General features: G+C 38.3%; 1 protein-coding gene across 1 annotated transcript in view; it reads right to left on the reverse strand.

The window, feature by feature from the left end:
• Nucleotides 1–20,618, reverse strand: part of shisa9b (shisa family member 9b) — a 44,168-nt gene extending 23,550 nt beyond the window's left edge. The window contains 3 exon segments of the mRNA XM_065271744.2: nucleotides 15,794–15,915; nucleotides 19,714–20,229; nucleotides 20,231–20,618. Coding sequence (XP_065127816.1) covers nucleotides 15,794–15,915; nucleotides 19,714–20,229; nucleotides 20,231–20,328 — 736 coding nt within the window. The 5' untranslated portion in view covers nucleotides 20,329–20,618.
• Nucleotides 20,619–22,777: the final 2,159 nt, after the last annotated feature.

Genomic DNA, 22,777 nt, shown 5'->3' on the forward strand with positions numbered 1-22,777 from the left:
AGTAACCACATCTATGCATATAGCAAAAAAATTGCATCATCAGACAGCGACTAGCAACAACAGAACGATGCGATCTCGTTCATTTCAATAAAACCTTGGTGACATCCAGCTACGTGACAAAGTTGAAAAAAGTTAAACTTTATGTAAATGATGAGTGACTTATAGGAGCAACTACCACTGGGAGTGAAGCAGTGGCGTTCACGTCATCCGTCCTTCGTCAGTTACTGAGGGGACAGCTACTCGTTCGTTAATAATTGCTACTAGGACAACCAGAATTAGGAACGCCTCCTCATTGAAAGAGACGGGTGACACACAGCAACAAAGTGGTGGTGTGCACGCAGCTTTAGGAATGCCAATTAAGTTCTGAGAAAAGCATTATTTCTTTGCTACTTGGCTTGTTCTGTTTTTGTATAAAATTAAAGGTGGTTTGTGTGTGTACAAATGCTGTTTCGGTAAATAATACATGTTGTAAAGATATCAACTCACAAAAATACTTTCAATAGAAAAGAGAAACACTTTTCTTTTCATAGAAAGCTTGTGTTTACGTTACAAAAAACACGTTTGCATTATTAAGAAAAAATATATAATCTATATACAAATCTAATGTGACTCTGTACCACAAAATAAGGGTCCATTTTTTTTGCAATTGAGATTTATACATAATCTGAAACCTGAATAAATAAGCTTTACATTGATGTAAGGTTTGTTAGGGTACGACAATATTTATTTTATACCACAGGGCTGTTAAATGATAATACTCTGATTGAGAAATGTTTCACAGGTATGCATTATTTTTCTACAAACCTACACCTGACCAATCAAATGACTTAAAATAAACACCAGAGAAATGTCTTTGATAACCGTGGTATAAGTAGAATAATTGACTTTAGTCATTTAAATTTGAAAATAATGCACACCCGCGGGTTTGCGTATTGCCGTTACACCTTGTGTGTGCATAATTTTCAATAATTCAAATGGTTAAAAAACCTAAAAATACAGAAAATCAGTAGGAAATTTAAAAAAATTATTCATGGTACATGATTTTTGGCTTAAAAGAAAAATCGATAATTTTGACCTTATACAATTTATTTTTGCTTTTGCTATAGACGGTTTCATCGGACGCACGTGATACACATCTGGATCCGAACTTTACTTCCGGTTTCGTTTTTTAAATGGTCTGACTAGTTACTAAACTGATCTCTTGAACGAATGCCTCGTCGAAAATAACAAATGTTTTGGTTTCCTATGTAATCTATGTGTTGTTTTTTTGCTTGTTATATAAATAAACTACGTTTAAAGAACTTTGTTGTTATTTATTCTTAGCGGAGTTTACCGGAAGTTACCTGCGGACCGCGACAGCCGCTTGTTTATGTTGTTACTGCTGAAACGGTCTATAAATATACATGTTACTTAAATATCCAGAAACATTTTAGATATTCTGGTTGAAAGTCTCCTCACATCCTGATAGCAATCACTACTTTAAGTTGTCAACAAATCATTGAACTCTGACCGAATGCAATAATTGGACGCATGCAATTTTTGCTCCTCTTTGTGAATGTGTTTTGCATGCCACTGTGCACCCTGTTCACGCAGACATCATACGTTATCATCAGTGCGTTCATGTTAGCTCTGTAAACAGAGGCAAACAAACTTTCCTGCTGAATTGACAACCTGCACAGGAGCCACAAAAGAAAGAAATTTTTTGAAACAACGTCTGGATTAGCAAAGAGCAAAAACCCGAATTAACATCAAAAAAGGGTCTGAAAGGCTCGTTGCAGTGTTTCTTTTGGAAAGGTAGGTGATTTTATTTAGATGGATTCAGATATTCAATTTTAATGAAAAATGGTGTTCCTTATGTAGTTTGTGTTCCTTTACGAATTAGCGTAACAGTATTTATTTTTTCTAAACGACAAGCAAACTACTACGTCTACACAAGCGAAAACGTGCTGTATCTAAATCCAATTTAAAACAGTTCTTCATGTTTTTTATTTTGGTAATATTATTCACTTTGTACTGAAAGTTTTCTCGCAGGTGAATGAGACATGAATAAGCTTCTGGTCTGTATGTGTTCATGTGTTTTGGAGGAGGTGTGACGGATGGTGATTTGAATGGAGGGTAGGATCGTGATTTCAGTGTGAAACATGCACTGACTAATAATCCACATTTCATAAACACTGCAAAAATTATACCTACAACCGCTGAGAAGTTCAAAAGGTAATTATAGGCACAAAATCTCCCATGTTTTTCTCTTGAAATATGCAACAGTAAGTGCCACAGACATGGCAACCTAAAACAGATGAAACCTCTACGAGGAAAATAAATCATATCTTTTATGATACAATACTGGTCTAAAGTTTGGTAATACATGGTAACGTTATTTCTTTCATTAGAAAACCAAAATTGTATTTACATTTTTTTAAATTGATGGGGCACCTACCAGCAAACAATGGTAGTGCATTACTTTGAGATTACCGAGAGAGAGAGAGAGAGAGAGAGAGAGAGAGAGGCTTCATGTTTTTTTCTCTTTCCCTGATTATATTGTATCTTAATAAACTCCTTAAACCGCCAGTAGGCTAAAGTTAGCTAAAATCAGATACCCTGCCTTTAAGACAACTTAAGACAACCACATATTTAAAGGCCCAGCAATGGAGGCGGTAATGACAGCATTACATGGTATGTACTGTACATGCAACCCTATTAAGTACTTTTTGCATTATGTTTGTTTCACAGTGGGCTGCTGTGCACTCAATATAATTGTTTGACCCCATAGCCGAACATCAACCGCATGCAGCTCAGGGTGAAAATCAGCAGGGACCTGGTAATATGATTGTATACATCAATATAATGTTGCAATGTAAGTGTTTCACCTCAAAGACTTGCCCTGAATGGTGTTTAAATTTTTTTATATTCATGCGAAAATAATAGAAGATTTAGATTGAGTTTAAATTGATCATATTGTATCTTAATAAAATCCTAAAAGCAGACTAGGACATCTGATCTGCATCACTTCCCTCTCTAAATGACAGATAAAGATAAATCCCCCAAGACTCACTTCTGCCACTGAAGAATGTGGGCCAAAAAAGTGGACCCATTTCTTACAGCAGTGCCATATATGAAGAGATTGGACTGACCCACTTCACAAGTGAACATCACCACTGGGCTTTACATTTTGACTGAGAGGAAGTATGCTGTCAACCAGTCAATGACATGGTTTTTAAGTCGGAGAGAAATGCTTCCTCCGGCTCATTCGTCTGCGGTAAAAAGAGGTCACGGTACGTAAGTGCTCGGGTTGCAGTGGGAGGCTTGTGCCACAGAGAAATGACAGGAAGTAAAACTCCTGTGCCATACGGTAACCTGTCAGACATCTAGCACACAGAATAGACAGTGTGAAACTCTGCCAAGAGACAGCAAGTTGACATCATTTTATTATGTGAAATACTTGAACACAAGCCTGAAAACTCCAAGCATAACAGAGAAAGAGGCTTGTGGGCTTTTGTTTTGTAGTTATCACTGTGGAGCCAAGCAGAAAGTGATCAGTTTTGTTGGATCAACATTCCTGTCAAAGATGGATAGCAAATAACATTAACTTCTTTTCTCATATCTGATTGGTTGATGGAAATATCGTTCCCGGACCAATAAATAAAAATGATTCAGTACTGTACTACTAGGGTTTGGACATATCTTTATTGGTTTAAATTGTGTAGGGTTACCACAACTGCTTCACAATTTGCTGTTTATCTCTAAGGATGTTGTCTTGTTTACAAAGTGTTTACTGATTTGGATACTAAATGTCCTTCGCTCGGTCGAACCATTCTGTTCAGATACAATGTGACAGATGATTTTTATGCTGTTTATGACACGCAAGATTCTGCACTTGCATAACAATATCAGCTTTTGTAGGGTGTCATTACGCTATCAGAATAAATTATTAGACACTGTGAAACATGCACTGACTAATAATCCACATTTCAAAGACAGTCCAAAAATTATACCTACAACCGCTGAGCAGTTCAAAAGGTAATTATAGGTACAAAATGTCCAATGTCTTTCTCTTGAAATATGCAACAGTAAAAGCCACAGACATGGCAACCCCAAAACAGACAAAACCTCTAAGAGGAAAATAAATCATATAACTTTTAGGATACACTATTGGTCTAAAGTTTGGTAACACATGTTTCCCATGATCTTTAAAATCTTTTAATCTAAAGGTGTTTGTTTAAAAGCGTGAAATTACTTTTGTAGACAAAAATATATAGTTAGGCAAACATTATTTATTTCATTAGAAAACCAAAGTTTTATTTAAAAACACATTTTTTAAATGGATACTGCACTACTTTGAGATTAGCAGGGGAGAGCAGCTTCATGTTTTTTTTAACTCTTTCCCTGATCATGTTGTATATTAATAAAAAAAATCAGTTCAGGAACATCACAGCCACGAGCGTGTTTTATGGGAGTTCCACAGGGCAGTATCTTAGGTCCTTTACTTTTTCTTATGTACATTAATGATCTTCCTCATGTGCTTAATTTTTCCACTTCTTTGTTATATGCTGATGATACTGTTATTTTTCTGTCTGGTCCAAACATTGAAAAAATTAATCATAAACTTATTTACATACTGTTACTGACTGCAAGATAAACATTTAACACTTAATATCAAGGAAACTGAATGTATGTACTTTTACTCGTCTAGGAGACAGTTATCTATATCCAATCCTATTACTTTTTCCTAATTAAAAGCTTTCAGTTGTATCCACGTACAAATATCTGGGAGTTTCTCTTGACTCACATCTCACTTATTGTGAGCATGTTCAAATCCTAACCAGAAAGTTAAATCAAAAGTTTTTTGTTTATAGTAAATTTAGACCATATTTGTCTCAAAAAACATATTTTAATGCCATCATTATGTCCACTCTGTCGTATTGTTTGCCTGTTTGGTCACTTACAACAAGTGAAATCCTTGAACCAGTAATAAGACTCTATAATAGAGCTCATAAGATCAACAACAGGCTACCAGGCTGGACTCACCATTGTTCTGCATTATCCCTGTCTAATGCTTTGACATTTCAGAACTATACAATAAGCAATGGGATAAACTTGTATTATCAATTTTTAAATGGATACACTTCAGCAGCAATTACTGCATTTCCAAAACCCAGCTCAAGGTCTGAACGCCCCACTAGATCTGTCACAAATAGACTTTTGCCTTTACCTGCATTTTTTTTTTTTTAAGTTTAAAGTTTTTTATTGTTTTATGATTTTTACAAAAGTTTAATGCCTTCCAGAAAAAGTTTTTTCTTTAAATATTTAAACATACAATATGTAAAATAAAATAACAGACTCTCTGCTTTAAAAAAAAGTTCCATCCTACTGTATCTTCATTTGTTTTAATCCCCTCTCAAATATGGGTAGGTTTCTTCAAAAATACAAAATTTTGAGCAAAAAGCTGAGATAATTGCGTTTTTGTAAAGAACTTTTCTTAGAGATCAGATTTAGAGCGATGATCAAAACATACACAGAGTTTTTATTGTTTTTATATCAGTGGATGCTTCAGTGTTTTATAAACTGGGTAAGAGCGCCATTTAGTGGGTAATAGGGGAAATATGGATTGCCGTAAAAACACATCAGTGGCAGAGAAACATTTTCTTTTAATTGACGAGATAAATCGTCAATGGCGTTAAGAGTTAATGTGGTTCAAATGAATTAAATCTGTTCTAGCCTTAAGTTAGTCATTATACCCGTTGAAATATTAAAATAAGAAAAATAAAATATAAATTCTCATATTTCAATTTCATTAATAGCTCAGGCAATGTCATGATCAGAATCATGGTCTGCGGGCAGTGCCAACCCTGCCCCCTGCAAACTCTGCCTATGTTATATACAGTTTTTATTTATTTTGAATGCTTTTAGACACAACATCATTCCCATAGTTTTCATTGGTTTACTATTAGTCCACAATTTGGAAAAAGCTATAAAAAAATAATGAGTAAATGTTTCTGGACTTTTGACCATTAATGTACTTGATCCTGGGGTGCACACACAATGTTGTTTAATGTTAGTTTCTGTATTTTTCTCACAATTTCCAACCTCTCTTTGACCTGCTATTTCTTTAAGAACCCCTCTGCACAAATAAAGCATTTTTATGTTCTCTTGCCACGGTTGTGGGTTAGCTTCACGATCAAATGTAGTTTATTTTTTAACTGCGCCATCCTTCACTAACAGCCTGTTTGCAAAACCTCCATTACATAGGTCCGCAAAACAATCCATGCTGAATGAGCCATACAAACTGGTAATATCAGAAACTATCCCAATAGTGCCAATCCTGCTTTTATCGCCTCGCCGTGACCAGACGGGCAGTTTCTGAAGAAACAGACTGAAAACTTTCACCAGAGAGAAAGTTTAAACTGATATAGTTACAATTTGTTTTCAGAGCAAAAATAACTTTGTCAAAATATCAAAGTTGATAATCCGTTTAACACAACATCAAGTGGGCAGCCCTGGAATCCTCTACAGTACGTCCGTCTCCCGCTCATACAGAAGTGTTTGACTGACGGTGGGACGTCTGAAGGTCTAAAGCAATCCACCCCCTATTGTGACACAGCTTTCAAAGAGCCAATTTGAGCCGATGAAAAACCATCATTTCTCAGCTCTCATCCTCTCAACAGTTGCTTTAGCAGTGTGAGCTCGGCGCTCCCTCCGAAGAGCCAGGCATGCCATTCGAGTCACAGCACCGATCTGGGATTATTTATATGTTTTGCTTGTTTTTGACGCTGTGCATTTTTTGGCTAATTATAAAGTGTTAACTTGGAGCTTGTGCGTCCGCACCATTGCTTGCCAGTCATCTCAGCGTTTCTCGAATGCTACTGATTTCCATAGTCACCTACAGTACCTGTCGCCACGGCGACTGGCAGGAAATAAAGTGATAATTATTCAGGGTGTGGGGGGGTTTCTCTCTGTTTAAGAAGTGATAATTGATCTGCCTGCCAGGGCTTTACCTGTACTTGCCTAAATTCATTACAATCAATAACAGTAATTTCAACCCCCATAGCGGCAATCTTGTATCCTCCCTGAGTCAGTCACCATTGTGTAATGCACAGAGCATTTAAAATAAGAGTAGTTAAAGCAGTGTTTCCTTTCCTTATAACCTTAACACAATCCATTACTTAAGTAACCCCTGCTGGATCAAAAAAATGGACCTTCTTAAGGTAGTCAAGCTGTTTCTGTAACATGGTAGATGGTTGGTCTGGGTCCAAGGTGTCTACTAGGGGTCTAAGTGTTCATGTAACTCAACTGGTAAATGATTGCATGAAAGCGTAAAATGCCATGGGTTTGAACACACATGCTGATCAAATATATACCTTGCACTATAAGTTGCTTTGGATAAAGTGTCTGCCAAATCCATAAATGTAAATCCCTATTGGCTGCATGGTAGTACAACTGTCTGAACATCTAGATAAACTCTTACGAGAAAAGGACAAACTTGAACCAATGCAAAACCAATTAGCTCTTCGCATTGTCTATTTTCTCTTTAAGCGCCTAGTAGCAACAGTTGTGGCAAACTTTGAAAATATTTATGTTTCTAACGTAAATCTCTTTTCTTAAACTACAACAAACACATGGATTGTGGGCAACAGTTTACTTCCTGGATGGTTGACGTGGACAGATTAACTACAAATACCCTCGTCTTTAGGAAACCAAAACATTTGTTATTTTGTTCCAGAGTTCAGTTTAGCAACTAGCCAGACCATTAAATAAACAGAGACCGGAAGTTAAGATACGATCAGACGCATAATCGCGTCACCGCATGTGCTGTCGATAAAACCGTCTTTAGACTATCTTGTCTCTTTGAATTTTAAATCATTCTGCATTTATAACCATTGCTCCAAACCTTAACACAACACTCCGATAAAAAAGTGTTGGGGATGAATTTACTTTTTATAAAAAGTGTGCACAACATCATTATATTAAATTGTGCAAGTTCAGTAAATTTCTGATTTGATGTAATTTGTGGTACCAAGTATGTGATACATATATGATGGGCTACATTTTTTTTCAGTTTAGCTGTATTTTTCATGGAGCAGAAAAACAATGGTCAGCAAAATCTTTCTCTATCGCCATGGAAACAAGCCATGGGACAAGCCAGGTAAAGCTGTCTGTCTAACTAAGCACCACTGAACTCAAGGACTTTTGACAGGAATACTCCCTCCTGGTGAATCCACAGTACTGTATTTCACCAGTGCACAAAGCACATAATGTAGATTCATCTGCATAAAACTTGAGTTACAGACGAACCTCACTTGGTTTAACATTTTGATTCATTTGAATGCTGCCGTAACCTCTAATCGGCACTTAGTCTTTTAATCTCTCTATAAACAATCACTAAGCTCTTCTGATGTTTCAACAGAAGACTAAAGTTGATTAGGTTTACTGGCATAGTAATGAATCAGCATTAGTTTCTTTGCTCAGTGGATTATGAATTTAAGCAGCCCCTCATGAGTAAAACTGTGCAGTGCAAACAACCCCTCTCCTGGTGAATTAATTATATATCCTTGCTGTCACCTGTTCAATACGAACCTGCTCACCCCCTCAGACTCTCAATTGGTAAGCTGTGAATGGTGCGCTGTAATGTTTGAGTCCAGACTTCCAGATATTTTGTGATAGTTTGATCTGTATTGTAAAGCAGATTGTCATGGTGACCAGTATTGTAGTCAAGACCACCTAAACCAAGACAAGACAAAGCCAGAGGGTCTCAAGACCAAGGCCAAGAACAAACCAAGACCAAAGACAGTTGAGACAAGTCTAAGGGGCCAGTCACACCAAAAGCGTTTATGGCAGTTGCAGGCGCCTTTTTTGAATGATATTCTATGGGCAGGGAGCGTTTGCGCGCTGTATATGCACGCCGAGCGCCTTGCGGTTTTTGCCACCAGCCACAGCACGTGCTTTTGAAGAAGCGCTGAGAGTGGAGAAGCACCCAACGTCATTCGCGTCTTTCCATTGTCCAATCGAATGAGGGGAGAGGTGGGCCTTACGTTGTGGTGAGGGAAGTTTACAGTTGCTTTGAAGAACCGGACTCCAGTCGCTCACTCTCTCCTGCATGTTTGTGCACCTCTCACCCTCAAACAAGGTCAGAGGAAGCGCCCTCTTTTTAAAGTTTCTGCTAATATGACAGTTAACAGCAAAAGAGCGCTCATGCTTCAACATTTGATTGACAAGACAGCTGACTCGGTGGTTGCCTACAGTAGTAATATAAAAAGCCGTGTCGCACTGCTCTTTTTTTTAAAAGGCAGTGCGTCGCGCCTTGCGTTTCAAAGCGTTTAAAGCGCTTTTGGTGTGATTAACTCCTAAGACCATCAAAAAATGGAATGAATTACATTTTGGATATTGGGCCTTTGTATTAATTTGTTGCCAGATTTCTTTTTGGACAATCCTTCATTTATCTCTTACCGGCACAACAGTAACAAAAGAAATCAAATAAGAAAAGTCAATGAAGAAAAGTCGTCAATGATTGTGTTTAAAGCCAGAAGTTTTACATTCAATCACATGTTTGTTTATATATAAATCAAACAATGCACCATCAATTTTGAGTGATTCCTGCGGTAGTGGCCTTGGCCGGTCTTATGATTTTCACTCTGAGACCAAGACAAGACCCAGTCTTGAGTACTACTAGTGGTGACGCAATAATGCATAAAGCTCTCAAGTCCAGATGCCTCAATATCATGACTCGCTGGACTGGGAGTATATCTAGGGTGACCATATGTGCCATTTTACCCGTACACGTTCTGGCCAGGATTTCAGGTGCATCCTCTGGAAGTTGCATTTGTCGACAGCATACATCCTCGAGGCTCTCACATTTCAGTTAAAAACATTATAAAATTAACATTTATTGACATACACATTTCATTCTTACCATAAAATGTAACGGTTGCTTTTCTGAAATAGAACCTGAGATATAAACCTCGATGGCATATGCGATCAACAAATGCGACTTCCGAAGGACACTCCCGAACTCCTGGCCAGGACATGTCCAGGTAAAATGGCAGGTAGGCCTATGGTCATTCTAAATATATCTTACATTTGAATGATTAATGTGTTTAAGCGAATCTTCTGTTTTGCCAGACACTAGATAACTCAGTTTTGTGAATATGAATATCAAATGATAAAAGGTCAGGGTGTTCCAGGACAGATGTGATCTTTTTTGGGGTGTCTGTTTCTTAGACAGTAAATCGATGACAGAGACTGTATGAATGGTATTCATAATAAGATAAAATTTGCCATGTTGATTCCTGTGAAGGATGGATGTACAGAGCGTGCGGGATGCTGGTCATTCATCCATCAAAACAGAAAATACAACATTTAACAAATTTTCAAAGCACAAAGAACCTATGCAATTTTTGTTCTGTTACTGATTTGGTGTTTTTTTACTCAAATCCCCTCTCCTTCATCCTTATGCTACACTGGCTGAACACATCAGCATTTTTATGCAACCTCTCTAGTAGCTGTGATGTATGTGCATCTGCCCAAATATCAATTAGGCACCGTGTCTCTTCGGAGCTCTAGGTCAAAACTACGACTCAAAAAAAGTCCTTTCTGCATTTGGGGCGAATCAAGGTCGGTACATATTCACACCTTAAAGGTACAATTTAAGTGTAATATATTTGCAGTAAAATATCCAAAAACTACTAGGTCAACGTTCTATATTTTGTCCAGCTGATTACTAACAATATCTCTAATGTTTTCTACTTGTAAATTATGAGAAGTTGCCATTTTAAACAGTGATACGGTGCAGTGCAGTCACCTGTTAATGACGTAGAAACCACATGAAAACAGTTTCGTGGACAAATGCAGAAGTATGCTTTAGTGTCTGGCGTCTGACGGGCTACTTGTTTATGGTAAGTTTGTTGATCTGAACACTTAATTCTGTGCTGTGTTAACAGACCATCGTATTGGAATTATCCTGTAACATCTATGACTAACAATTGCGTTTTGAACAATACATGAAACCTTACATAATGAAATAAAATGATGTCATCCAACGCAACATTTATAAAACCTGATTACTTAACCTCATCCGTCAACATGATTTCTGGTTCCCGTCTGATTGATGGCCATCAGCGGTTCAGTTAAAGACAACAAATCCCATCATTCCACGCTGCTTCAGAGCATCAATAATCTATGTCATTGTTATTATTTTGATTGTGCGCCCGCTAGTGGATACAAATTGTATCTTTACACGAACCATACCAGAGTTCGGACCAGGCCCACCTCTTCAGCTGCGTCTCGGTACGGTTGTTTGGTCAGCACATGAGTTTGATTGGTGTATTCACACCTTCCCAAAAGGTCCACACCAAGGGGGTAAACGAACTTGAGTTGGATTCAATCGAACCAAACAAGACGTGGTGTGAATACCCCCTAAGTGAACTGGGTTTGGTTCTTTTAAAATTAACTATATGTGAAAATACCCTTAAAGAAATTAAAATATGCTACATGAAAAATTAGTGATTAGCCAACAGGCTATCCAAGACAGATATTATTTACACAATGCGCTATTCTCACCTTAAATTAGGTCATATGTCCCTTCTAATTTTAACAATACGCGTTTTTTGATGTACTTTGTCCTGTGGAAATGACCAGCATCCTGATACAAAACAATAGTTTTAAAGCGCATGCACTGGATGTCTACCCCTCACAGCCTAGGTTTGGACTCAACATGGCGTATGTCAAAGATTAAAATCAGTGATGAAATCAGACTTTGATGCTGCTAATCTCATCATTAGGTTATGAGACTTTATCCTGGACTTCACAGACAGGTCACATATCAAAAAGCACATGCAGTATTGCCTTAATCTAAATTTCAACTTCCCTTTTCTCTCCCTTCAGCGTGTTTATGAATGGAATAGTTCTGCTCTTCTCCCCCACCATACTTCATCTTTCTAACTTTGCTTTAAACAACAAGGCCAATCCAGCCTGAGGTCCCAGCGTGACACCAGTCAGCAGTTCTCAGTAAACACTTTAATGGGTTTCTGGCCGCAGAGCTTTGAGGTGTGAGCGGGGCAGTGGTTTGCTGTTTTCTCCACCGTTCCCAGCAGACGGCCTTTTCTCATAATGTTATTTCGCCCGGCGTTCAATGAGACAGCTCCTTAAGAGCAGCATCACCTGCCCGTCGCCCGGATCTGCTCTGTTGCACTTGCAACACGAGCTCAATCACTCAACCGCCCTGTTAACATACATTTCCCATTGGCTCTCAAGTGTTGTGGCAGAAAAACATGGGTGCGCACTACAGATTTCACTTACTCACTCTGGGTACGCTCAGACGGCTGACCTTAAGTGCTCAATTTGTTTTCTGTCCATTGAAATCGTCTGTTTCCGTTCGGGAAAACGAGCAGAGACAAATGAAGAAAGTCAAGCATACTCTACAATCTCCATGTCCAAAGCAACAGCTGTCAGACCACAGCAATACACAACATACATTTTAAAACAGACTGGCTGGGAATATATTGTCATAAAAAGAAGCAAACAACAACGACTGCTCTTACTATCATTAGGAGCGTATCAAATAAAGCCTAACCGTTTGATTCACCAAAGGCACATTGATCTAAACATCCGTAAGACAACCGCCAGCGGATCTGTCAGCACCATGGCAACACTGTGACATGCCACGAGACAATGTTAGTAAAGCATCACTGTCTGTGGGCTGAACTTATTGAATTAGACTCCCTAGCATGCGATATTTCATTGATGTCATTGTTTATGGATTAAACTTCACTGTGATTGTTCTTAATGTCAAATTTCTTTTGGTAAAGCACAGTTTCAAATTTAAAACACACATGCTAACATTTGTTGACTGGAGAAGCATTGTCTGATCTTTTTGTTTTAATTCGAGCATTCACAGTTATGCAAGGCTATGTCGTATCTATGAAGCAGTGCTTGTCATGACGCACACTGGAATTATTTATAATTTAGCACATCCTTGAGTACATTATTGCTTTTACACACCATCACACAACAGAAAAATATTAAGGATATAAATTTTCATTTTATTACAAATATTAAGAGCCATCTCTTTACTTAAAAAAATAATGCCTGACTTATCAGCGTTGCTAAGCAACTACAATAACTTCCTGCTATATTCTATATGCAGTGCAGTGACATCGTGACATTGCTAATACTGTGTTGATGCGTCTGGAAATTTTGTATTTTCAAAATTAACATGGCACATGAACGCCATCAAAAAGTCGTATTTCCTCATTTGTAAGTTGGGCAAAGGCATGCTAAGTCGCTTTGAATAAAAGCGTCTGCTAAATTAATGAATGTAATGTAAATGAAAATACCACTGGGAAACTCAAAATTTTCTTTAAGCCCTGATTTTACAAGTTGGGGCCGTGTCCTTGACAAGAAAGGCGGAGCCAATGGAAGCAAAGCTGTTGTTGATAGGCTTGTTTGACTGCATGCGGTGCCGCAAGAACCGACAGCCGGAAGACGTCAAAGTTCCGCGAGAGCAATTTAAAGCATACTCCTTCGTATAATTTTTGCAAATTGCTCTCGCTGTACTTTGACATAATCCGGCAATCGATTGTAAGGCTTTTTATTTACAAAATGTATACAACAATTCTTTCTGGTTCTCAAATCTGATTCCCGAGCGTGTGATATTGTACTGATAACATAACAGTAACCGCTTCACTGTTTGTATCATTCCGCCACCTACTGGTCATTTTAGTGTTAGTGTTATATGCTCATCTTTGACTGGTCACATGCACTGTTTTTTAACACTTTCTGTGTGTCTCAAAAGTTCCCTAGCTCGTAAATCAATCAGTGTTGTTTTCGTCAATGATGACGATAATGAAAGGATTTCGTTGACGCACCTTTTTTATGACGATAACACGACGATGACTAGCTAAAAATGGCTCTAAGGTGACGAAAACATGACGAGACGCTTTCGAGTTTTCGTTGTCGAGACGGAACAAAAATTATTATAAGTCTGATGTTCACAATGCATGTCATTTCTGCCTATTTTGTGTGAAACCTGTCTGTTTTTAGCTAAAAAGTATCATCAACGCTGCCGCTTCCTATCCTTGTTTTGGCTACGCCCACCATCCGGCTGCCACCATGCCGTGCACGCGCACCAGATTTCATATAAAAACAACAACACCTGCGGCTGTGGTGAGTTCAAAGGACCGTGGTGGTGACGCCAATAAACGGAAACAACGAGATTATTTATTTACATACTTTCAGTATAATCCATCAGATAGAAAAACTGAATGCATATTGGGAGATGACAGTAAATGTGGCCACAAACTAGGAGGGAGGAATACCACCAACCTCAAGCGGCACCTGAAGGCTCATCACGCTAATATTTTTTTAAACGTAACTAACAAGTCACGCTGTTAACATATCATATACATTCAATTTTACTCGACAATCGGCTTGTGACGCATTTCATGGTAAGCTTAAGGTTTTACATGTATCTACTTGTCAAACCTAAGCCAATTTCCAATACTTTTTGTGGTGTATTTAAATAACAAGGCAAGGCATGCGTTTCTCAACTTTATAAGCGAGGTCTCAGCGTAACACTTTTTTGTTATGACATGCGAAGAAGGCACAACGACTAAAACAACGGCAAGCCCTCAGGGACAACCTTAATGCACATTTTAAGAGTATTAAATACACCACACTTTTTAACCTAAATTAATTTGTTAAAGACTACCTTTTTCACTAAAATTGACTTAAACTTGACTAAAACCTTTTTGCGTTTTCATCGACTAAAACTTGACTAATACTATTACGTTTATAAGTGACTAAAATGTGACTAAAACTAAAAAGCATTTTCGTCCAAAAGACTAAAACTTAAACTAAAAGGGCTGCCAAAAACAACACTGGAATCAATCAGTGAATTCCAATTATCTTTATGCCCGTCGAAGATCAGCGCTCTTGGATGTAAACTTAATATAATGTCACATCGTGTGGACTAACAGTGGATTAACATACACTTGGAATAAAGCAATGAAAACCATTTAGATCATTTTCTCTGGAGTGATCTGTTTAGGCTCCTCTCCAGTTAAAAGGATGCAAAAACACCGCTTGGAAGCAGTTAAGGTAAGAATACTTACATATGGACACTTGATCATATATCTTCGTGCGATGTGACTATTAAAACACGTTGTGAGGCACACCGCACCTGACGTCGTAAACACAACTTACCAGCTCTTAAATACAAACAACCCAGGACTTGAACGCACCATGTATTTTAGTATATATGGAACGCTGACCAATCAGCATCACGGACTGAAGCTATAAATATTTTAAAGGTTATACTTGGCTAGTTCGTGCTTATTTGTAATATTTTTGTCTTGTGATGGACTGGCCATCTATCAAGGGTGTACCATCGGATTTTTATTATTTGCATGAAAACGGTGTTGAGAGAGATAGCGAGAGAGAGAGAGAAAGGAAGAGTGAGTGGTGTGAGTGTGTGCTTACAGTGTGTGTTAGTCAGCCTCTTAGCCTCTGATAATTACTATCTCAGCATGTTAAATGATCACTATAGATGCTTTTGCAGCCCACCGGACACGCCAAAAAAGGGCTTGTGTAACTACTTCCCCTGTTCTCAGTAGGAGACAAATCAAGCAGGCGAAGAGATTTACTGATGAATAGCCATAGGATCTCACAGCTGCTTCTCTGGAGTGAGCATCATGCATCTGCTGCTATTGGGCTGTCAAGAGTGCCCAGCGATTTCAAGCTGAACTGAAAGGTTTAAGCGACATGGATTGCACTTGTTGTGAGGGTAGAACGCAGCTGTACTTACGCAGGTTGTTTCCTGTTGCTCTCGGCTGCATGTTTTCGTAGGGTTGTCCGTGCGCTTGCATGCTCTCCTCTCTCTCCACGTGTTCTCCTGGAGCTGTCTGGCGCATCACCTGGGCCAGGGCTCTATGGAGAGATACTTTTATTCACTCATCTTGCAAAAGCAATTAATTCAAACTGATGTGTGGTTTTTCTAGGATGGAATACTTTATCTCATCCCAGCTTAATATGCAAAGCTATAATTAAGATATTTTCGGTTCGTTCCCAGAAATGTGTGAATAGTGCGGCTGTGTGGTGCTATCGAAACACCACTCTGTTTGTTTGAGAGTCCCGGCTAGCCCAATATAGAAATATTGGATCCACCAATGCCGTGAATTTAGGCGCAGAGTGTCAGTTCGGCCTAAACGTGCTGGAAATAGTTATTTTAGCCGCTTTTGTATGTTGATAAAGTCAAAAGAAATCACACACTTCAGCTTTAGTGTACAACAATTCAATTGATATTTACATGGTTTTGGGCAAACATCAAAGCGGCCTAACAGAAAAGGTGGATAGTTTTTATTATACATTATCTTAAAGGGATAGTTCATTATAGTCATTATTTACTCACCCCAAGTTGTTCCAAACCTTTAGCCTATAAAATGTTTTGTTCTGCTGAATACAAAGGAAGATATTTGTAATCAAGCCGTTTTAGAGCACCATTGATTTCCATAGTAAGAAAAAAATACACTGAAAGTCAATGGTGGTCCAGAACTGTTTGGTTACAAACATGTCTCAGGAGATCCTCGTGTTTTTTTTTTTTTTTGTAGAACAAAGTTATTTATACAGGATTGTTAAAACATGAGGATAAGTAAATGATGAAAGAATTTTCATTTTTGCGTGAACAATTTATTTTAATTATCTCATGATTGATATATATGGAAAAATATCTTTACAAGACCTCAGAAGTGGTGTGTATTTAAACCTCGGAAAAATTAGGCTACTAACCAATGGCACTACATTATATAATTTAATTGGTTTTGTTTAAAGAGGACATATCATAAAAATCTGACTTTTTCCCAGTTTAAGTGCAATAATTGGGTCCCTAGTGCTTCTATCAACCTAGAAAATACGAATAAAAAAACATTAACTTAGTAAACCATTCTTTGCAACCATGTGAAAAAATAGGTAATTGAAATTTGGTTCCCCATGTGATGTCAGAAGGGGGTCTTATTATAATAAAACCACCCCTAAATCTGCAACTAACCGCCATTTAGTGCAGCGAAAAAAATAGGGAAAATAATTGACAGCACAATTAAGTTTCAATTTCAACAAACCACCATCATGGCGATGAGTGTTTGTATTTCATCTGCTCATTTGCATTTTAAAGGACACACCCAAAAACGGCACATTTTTGCTCACACCTACAAAGTGTTGATTTTAATTACTGTAGGGATTCACCGATTCCACTTTTTTGGAATATGAGTACGAGTACGAGTACTTGCATTTCAGTACTTGCCGATACATGATTTAAATTTACAGGTAACAGCTTTAGTCACATAATTTAACAAAAAAACAAGGGACTAGTTTTCCAGTTTGTTGTAAACTCTGCCTCTTTGGACAACACAAGAGGCATTAACCCCTTACACGCCGCTCAAACATAGACATTTCTCAGACCGTGGTATTGATCCCCGGTATCGGGGGACTTTTAACGAGTACGAGTACTTTAGAAAATGTATTATCGAGGCCGATACCTGATACCAGTATTGGTATCGGTGCATCCCTAATTTTAATTGTAGTTCTAAACGTAGGATCGAGAGGAGCCTAAACATTCAGGTCTGCCAATCATCATTCTGGGTGTATATAAGGCAGCCTTCTGGCCTCCGGGTCCAGCTGCAGTTTTTTCGGCATCCCTCCTCCTCCCCATCTCCTCCTTCACTGCTCTCTTTCTTCCTCTGTGCATTTCTGTTGCAAGGGGGGGTTGAACTTGGGGCTCGAGCCCCGGCCTGAGGTTCGCTCTCTCTAAAGGTTCAGAGCTCAACTGCAGTGCTCCCTTCGAGGACAACAAGCCAAGTTTGTTTACCATTAATCATTAAGATCTGAATGCACAGGCTTGAACATGCTATAATAAATGATCTATATGGTATTTTGAGCTAAAACTTTACATACATACTCTGGGGACACCAAAATGTTATTTAACATCTTAAAAAAGATGTTAAGATGTTAAAAAGATATTAAGTTGGAGGTCATGAATTTTTTTTGGGGAGGCTGCAAAGGGGCACCCATACACAAGGAGAGGCACACTCCGAAAAGTTGAGAACCACTGCCCTAATCTAACTCAGATGATTCGAATAGTAGAAACTCTGCCCTGAAAACACAAACTTTCATACTATACATATGCAACATAAAAGGTATTGTTGTAATGGTAAAGAAGAAGGTACTTCATGTTATTCGTTTTGTACTGTCACAGGATACAAATCCAGAAACACCATCTATCACCAGAATTGGGTGTGTCAGAATAAATAGGCATGGAAAATGTGCAGTGTGGGTGGACCAGGACTGGAAAACAAAACACTGCATTATAGCCATCTTTTCATTGGACAAAAATTGGACAATGGGTCTATGAGTAAAGTGTTGGTCCATTTTCCTGTTTTCAATGACGTGTTTTCAATTTCAGTGGAAATCATTCAAATGGTACAACTCAGGATGGTGCCATGTTCAAAAGGTATTTGATTAAAAGCGTGAAGTGTAAACGGCTCCTAGTGGGTGGTGAAACTATTGCCCATCTGACTAGGATTACGCTCGAATGGGTCAACCTATATAGAGTGAGAGGTTGACGCACAAACACAACGTCCTTGAAATATTAGCCACAGATCATCATTCATTCGCCACACTTCAATGTCCATTATCTTATTAATGTCACGGACACCTCTTCACGAATGTTTAGATGAGTGAGCATGTGTGAGTGTTAAATGATTTTTAGGGACCAAAATCAAAGCCTAACCACAGAGGTTATGAGAGAGTTTTGGAGATGTTAATGAATGTTTAAAACACAACAGATGCATAAGACCAGAGTGTCAGTTAATCCATTTTGCATTATTATTACTCTTAATTTCTGTCTGTCTTTTTTAACTCTCAAACTTTATTTTGTGACTGGAAAAAGCATGTACATTTACTTTATTCCCAAAAGAAAACTGCAGCTTATTACTAGAGGACTACTCGCAGCGTAAAAGGTCATGGGTTAGATCCTAAGGGAACACACATATTGATAAAATGTGCACTGTAAGTCACTTTGGATAAAAACGTCTGCCAAATGCACAAATGTCAATGTAATATGCTCTAAAACAGTCATATGGGTTTTGAAACTAAAGTTTAAGGTTAAATTTATTCTGTGCGTATACGTGACAGTGTTGCAGATTGTCTAATGAATAAATAGGCACGCATTTGAAACCATAGAAACTATTAAAAAAAACTAGTGCAAGGTCATGGTGATATAAGTTGTGTCAACGTATTACTTTTGAGCTACACAGGGGAAATTCCAGAGGAAATTTGTATTCTGCTTTTTTTTTATATCTCAAGAGACATCTCAGTTATATTTCATCTATGCAGCAACTTTGAAATGTTTCTCAGCAAGAGGAGAAAATTTATAGAACGGTCACAAATAAGATCATTGTTGACCAAAGTGTATGGTAGTTAAAATATGGCTCTGGAAAAAAATAAAAGATTTTTTAAAAGATTTTTGATGGCAGATTTCTTAGCAAATCAAAACAGTTTGAGTTACGTGTGAGATTATAGGCGTTTTTCTCTTAATAATACATTTTCGTTTGACTCACTATGATCTCATTGCTATCTAAATGAAGAAAATATTACACAGAGATTGTCTTTCCAATGGGATGCACAGCTCCGATGCAACACAATATAAACACTAACCATATACATGAAACTCACCTGGACATGTTCTCTCTGTGCGGTCGATGCGCCTTTTCCAAACCAAGTTTGGTGAATATCCCAACCAACGCCATAATGGCAACTACTCCGCATATGATATAAACAATCAAATTAGTTTTATCCTTAGTCGAATCGTGCTGGTCCATCATCTTCGGCGGTGGTCTGCCCGTCATGGACCACGGTGGCGTGTCGTAGTTTTTGCAAGTGGTCTGATCCAACCTGGAGTTCTTAAACTCGCAGCAGAACCTGAAGCCACAGGTCCCGCAGCAGTACAGGTAACTACCCGTCCGACACACGAACGGAGGATCCCACTGACCCATTACATCATAATAACCCCGACACCTGTCCTCCAAGTGAGGGGTCTCTGTTTCTCCGTCCCTGGAGTCGTTGGACCCCGACGCCGTCACCAAACCATCGAGGCTCTTCCCGGGTTCTCCTTCTGCGTCGCACACGAGAACTTTCATCAAAAAGTAACCCAGTAGTAAGCCAGTGCTTTTCATCCTGCGCTTTTGCTCCTCTTTTCGCCACGGCTGATAAGACGCTGAACGATGAGATTGGATGTCTTTTGTCATTAAGTGTCAGGACGCATATCTCCATCAAAAGCATCACCGCCATCCGAATTGATGGTCATGTTTGTGGATACTTCAGAGCCACGGTTGCCTTACGCGCGCTTTGAAGTAAGGAAACGTTTGATTTTGAAGAGCTTTATGTTACTCCAGCAGAAGCCTTGGAATAAATACAGTTGTTGTTGTACTATTATAGTCAACACTAAACTCCGTTGGTGTTGCGCACGGCGGTGGGTTGAGCGTCTGGCGCGCACTGTGCTGCGCTTCAACACGGCGCTGAGTGAGACTGAATGCGTAATGATGAGAGAGGAGGAGAGAGACCCAAGTATGGGCACATGGAAGTAACAAAAGGGTTGAGAAACGAAGTAAGGGAGAGAGAGATCAGAAATGTCTCTCTATCAATATCAAGTCGTGCAATTATTTAAAGAGAATGTTGCGCGTGAAATGAGCATACGCACGTCAAACTGCGACACAAACTATAAACCATTTCTCACAGTTGCAGGTGATTTTGTTTGATATTGCATTATATCATTTTGTCATAAGCTTCTACGTGTGTGTGGCATTTGGTTTCCGAGAATAAAAATGATTTAGTGGGTCATTTTACAAATGAGGACCGAGTTTACACTTAGCCCTATAATGCATGACATGCATTTTATCAGTACGCCTATGTGTTCCCTGGGAATCAAACCCATCTGGTTGACCACTTATATGGACAAACCTATAACTGCTGGTTTATATTAAAGAAAAAAAAAAGAAAATTCTGTCATCATTTACTCTCATGTTGTTACAAACCTGTATGTCTTTGTTCTGATGAACATGATGAAGATATTTTGAGGAATGTTTGTAACCAATCCGTTTATGATCCCCATTCACTTCCACAGTATTCTTTTTTATACCTTGGAAGTGAATGAGGCTCATGATCGGTCATTTTGAGATTGATGTGGTCCCTTAATACACCCTGGGCACTGATCTCATTCAGTTCTGAAATCTATGTAAGTACTTAATAGACTTTTAATGCATAAGTCTGCGTTGGCAGGTTAATTAAACACAATACAAATTCAATCCCCTGACAGACATGTGTATCTCAAGAGAGAGAATTATATAAAACAATTGTGTTTATTTCTGATTGAATCCATTGTTCTCTATGGTCTGTATTTACACAATTATACAATCACTGACACAAAGTCTGTCCTTATGGGCATGTGGCAGCAAACAAGAGCTCCGCTCAGAATAAGTTAATTATATACTGATGTAGATGAATGAGCAATCTGCATTGTTTGTCTGTGGGAGGACAAATAGACCTGCCTAAGGTGACAGAAATTGTAACTTATGAAAGAAAAACAGCATGAATGAAACTAAATAGAACATGGATTAGGGCTCTTGTTTTAGAATATTCATGCGCATAAATCGATACAAAACAACCAAGTTAAAAGCAGAATGAAGGTTATCAGGATGCATGACTCAACAAGACCATCCCTAATGTACTTGAGAAACACTAAGGGATCACTTGTTCTTGTTATTGCCATGGTAACCAGGTGCATAATGGCCTAATTTCTCTTTCCGGGGCCCTATTGACTTAGTAGAGTGATTTTCAAAACATACAGAGAGCAGGAAGAGTGGAATCTTTCCATTTTTTTTCTCCATGATGCCTACAGTGGTATAAAGGACCGGAGAGCTGAATGATAGCTTGCGCAAGAGATGCATCCCATTGTTTGAAGGTCAATACATAGTGGTTTCTCTCTTTTTTCTGTCAGGCATCACAGCAGGATATCTCTTCATGTAAATTATATACAAACATCAAAAACTAAACCAGATTTTTCCAGATCTGTTCAGTATGGTCATTGTGTGGATACCTCTTCAAAAGAATGAATGCGTCCAGTTGTCACACGTGTTACTTCAGCAAATGTTTAAAGGGTACTTTGCAAGACTTTTTTAACATGTCAAATAAATCTTTGGTGTCCCTAGAGTACATCTCAGCTCAAAATATCATATAGATCATTTATTATAGGCCTAACATGTTAAAATTGCCACGTTGTAGGTGTGAACAAAATGTGCTGTTTGGGGTTTCCTTTAAAATGCAAATTCTCTGCACTAAATGGCATGGTTGGATAGTGCAGATGAAGGGGCGGTATTATCCCCTTCTGACATCACAAAGGGAGCCAAATTTCAATGACCTATTTTTTCACATGCTTGCAATGGTTTACCAAAACTAAGTTCCTGGGTTGATCTTTTTCACAATTTGGAGGTTGATAGAAGCACTGGGGACCCAATTATAGCACTTAAACAAGTAAGATTTTAATTACATGAAAATATAAGCGAATTTCCCCATATAGTTGATAAATATCTTAAAGTCTTATTTAAAATTATGCAGTTCAATGAATATAGGTTGACATTTTGTAAAAACGTGCCTTTAAAGTAAAACCCCACCGTTTTTCAATATGTTCTTACTTTAACTTAGATTAATTCATACATACCCATCTTTTTTCCATGCATGCACT

Source organism: Paramisgurnus dabryanus, chromosome 3 (genome assembly GCF_030506205.2).
Source record: "Paramisgurnus dabryanus chromosome 3, PD_genome_1.1, whole genome shotgun sequence".
In the NCBI taxonomy this organism is placed as follows: Eukaryota; Metazoa; Chordata; class Actinopteri; order Cypriniformes; family Cobitidae; genus Paramisgurnus; species Paramisgurnus dabryanus.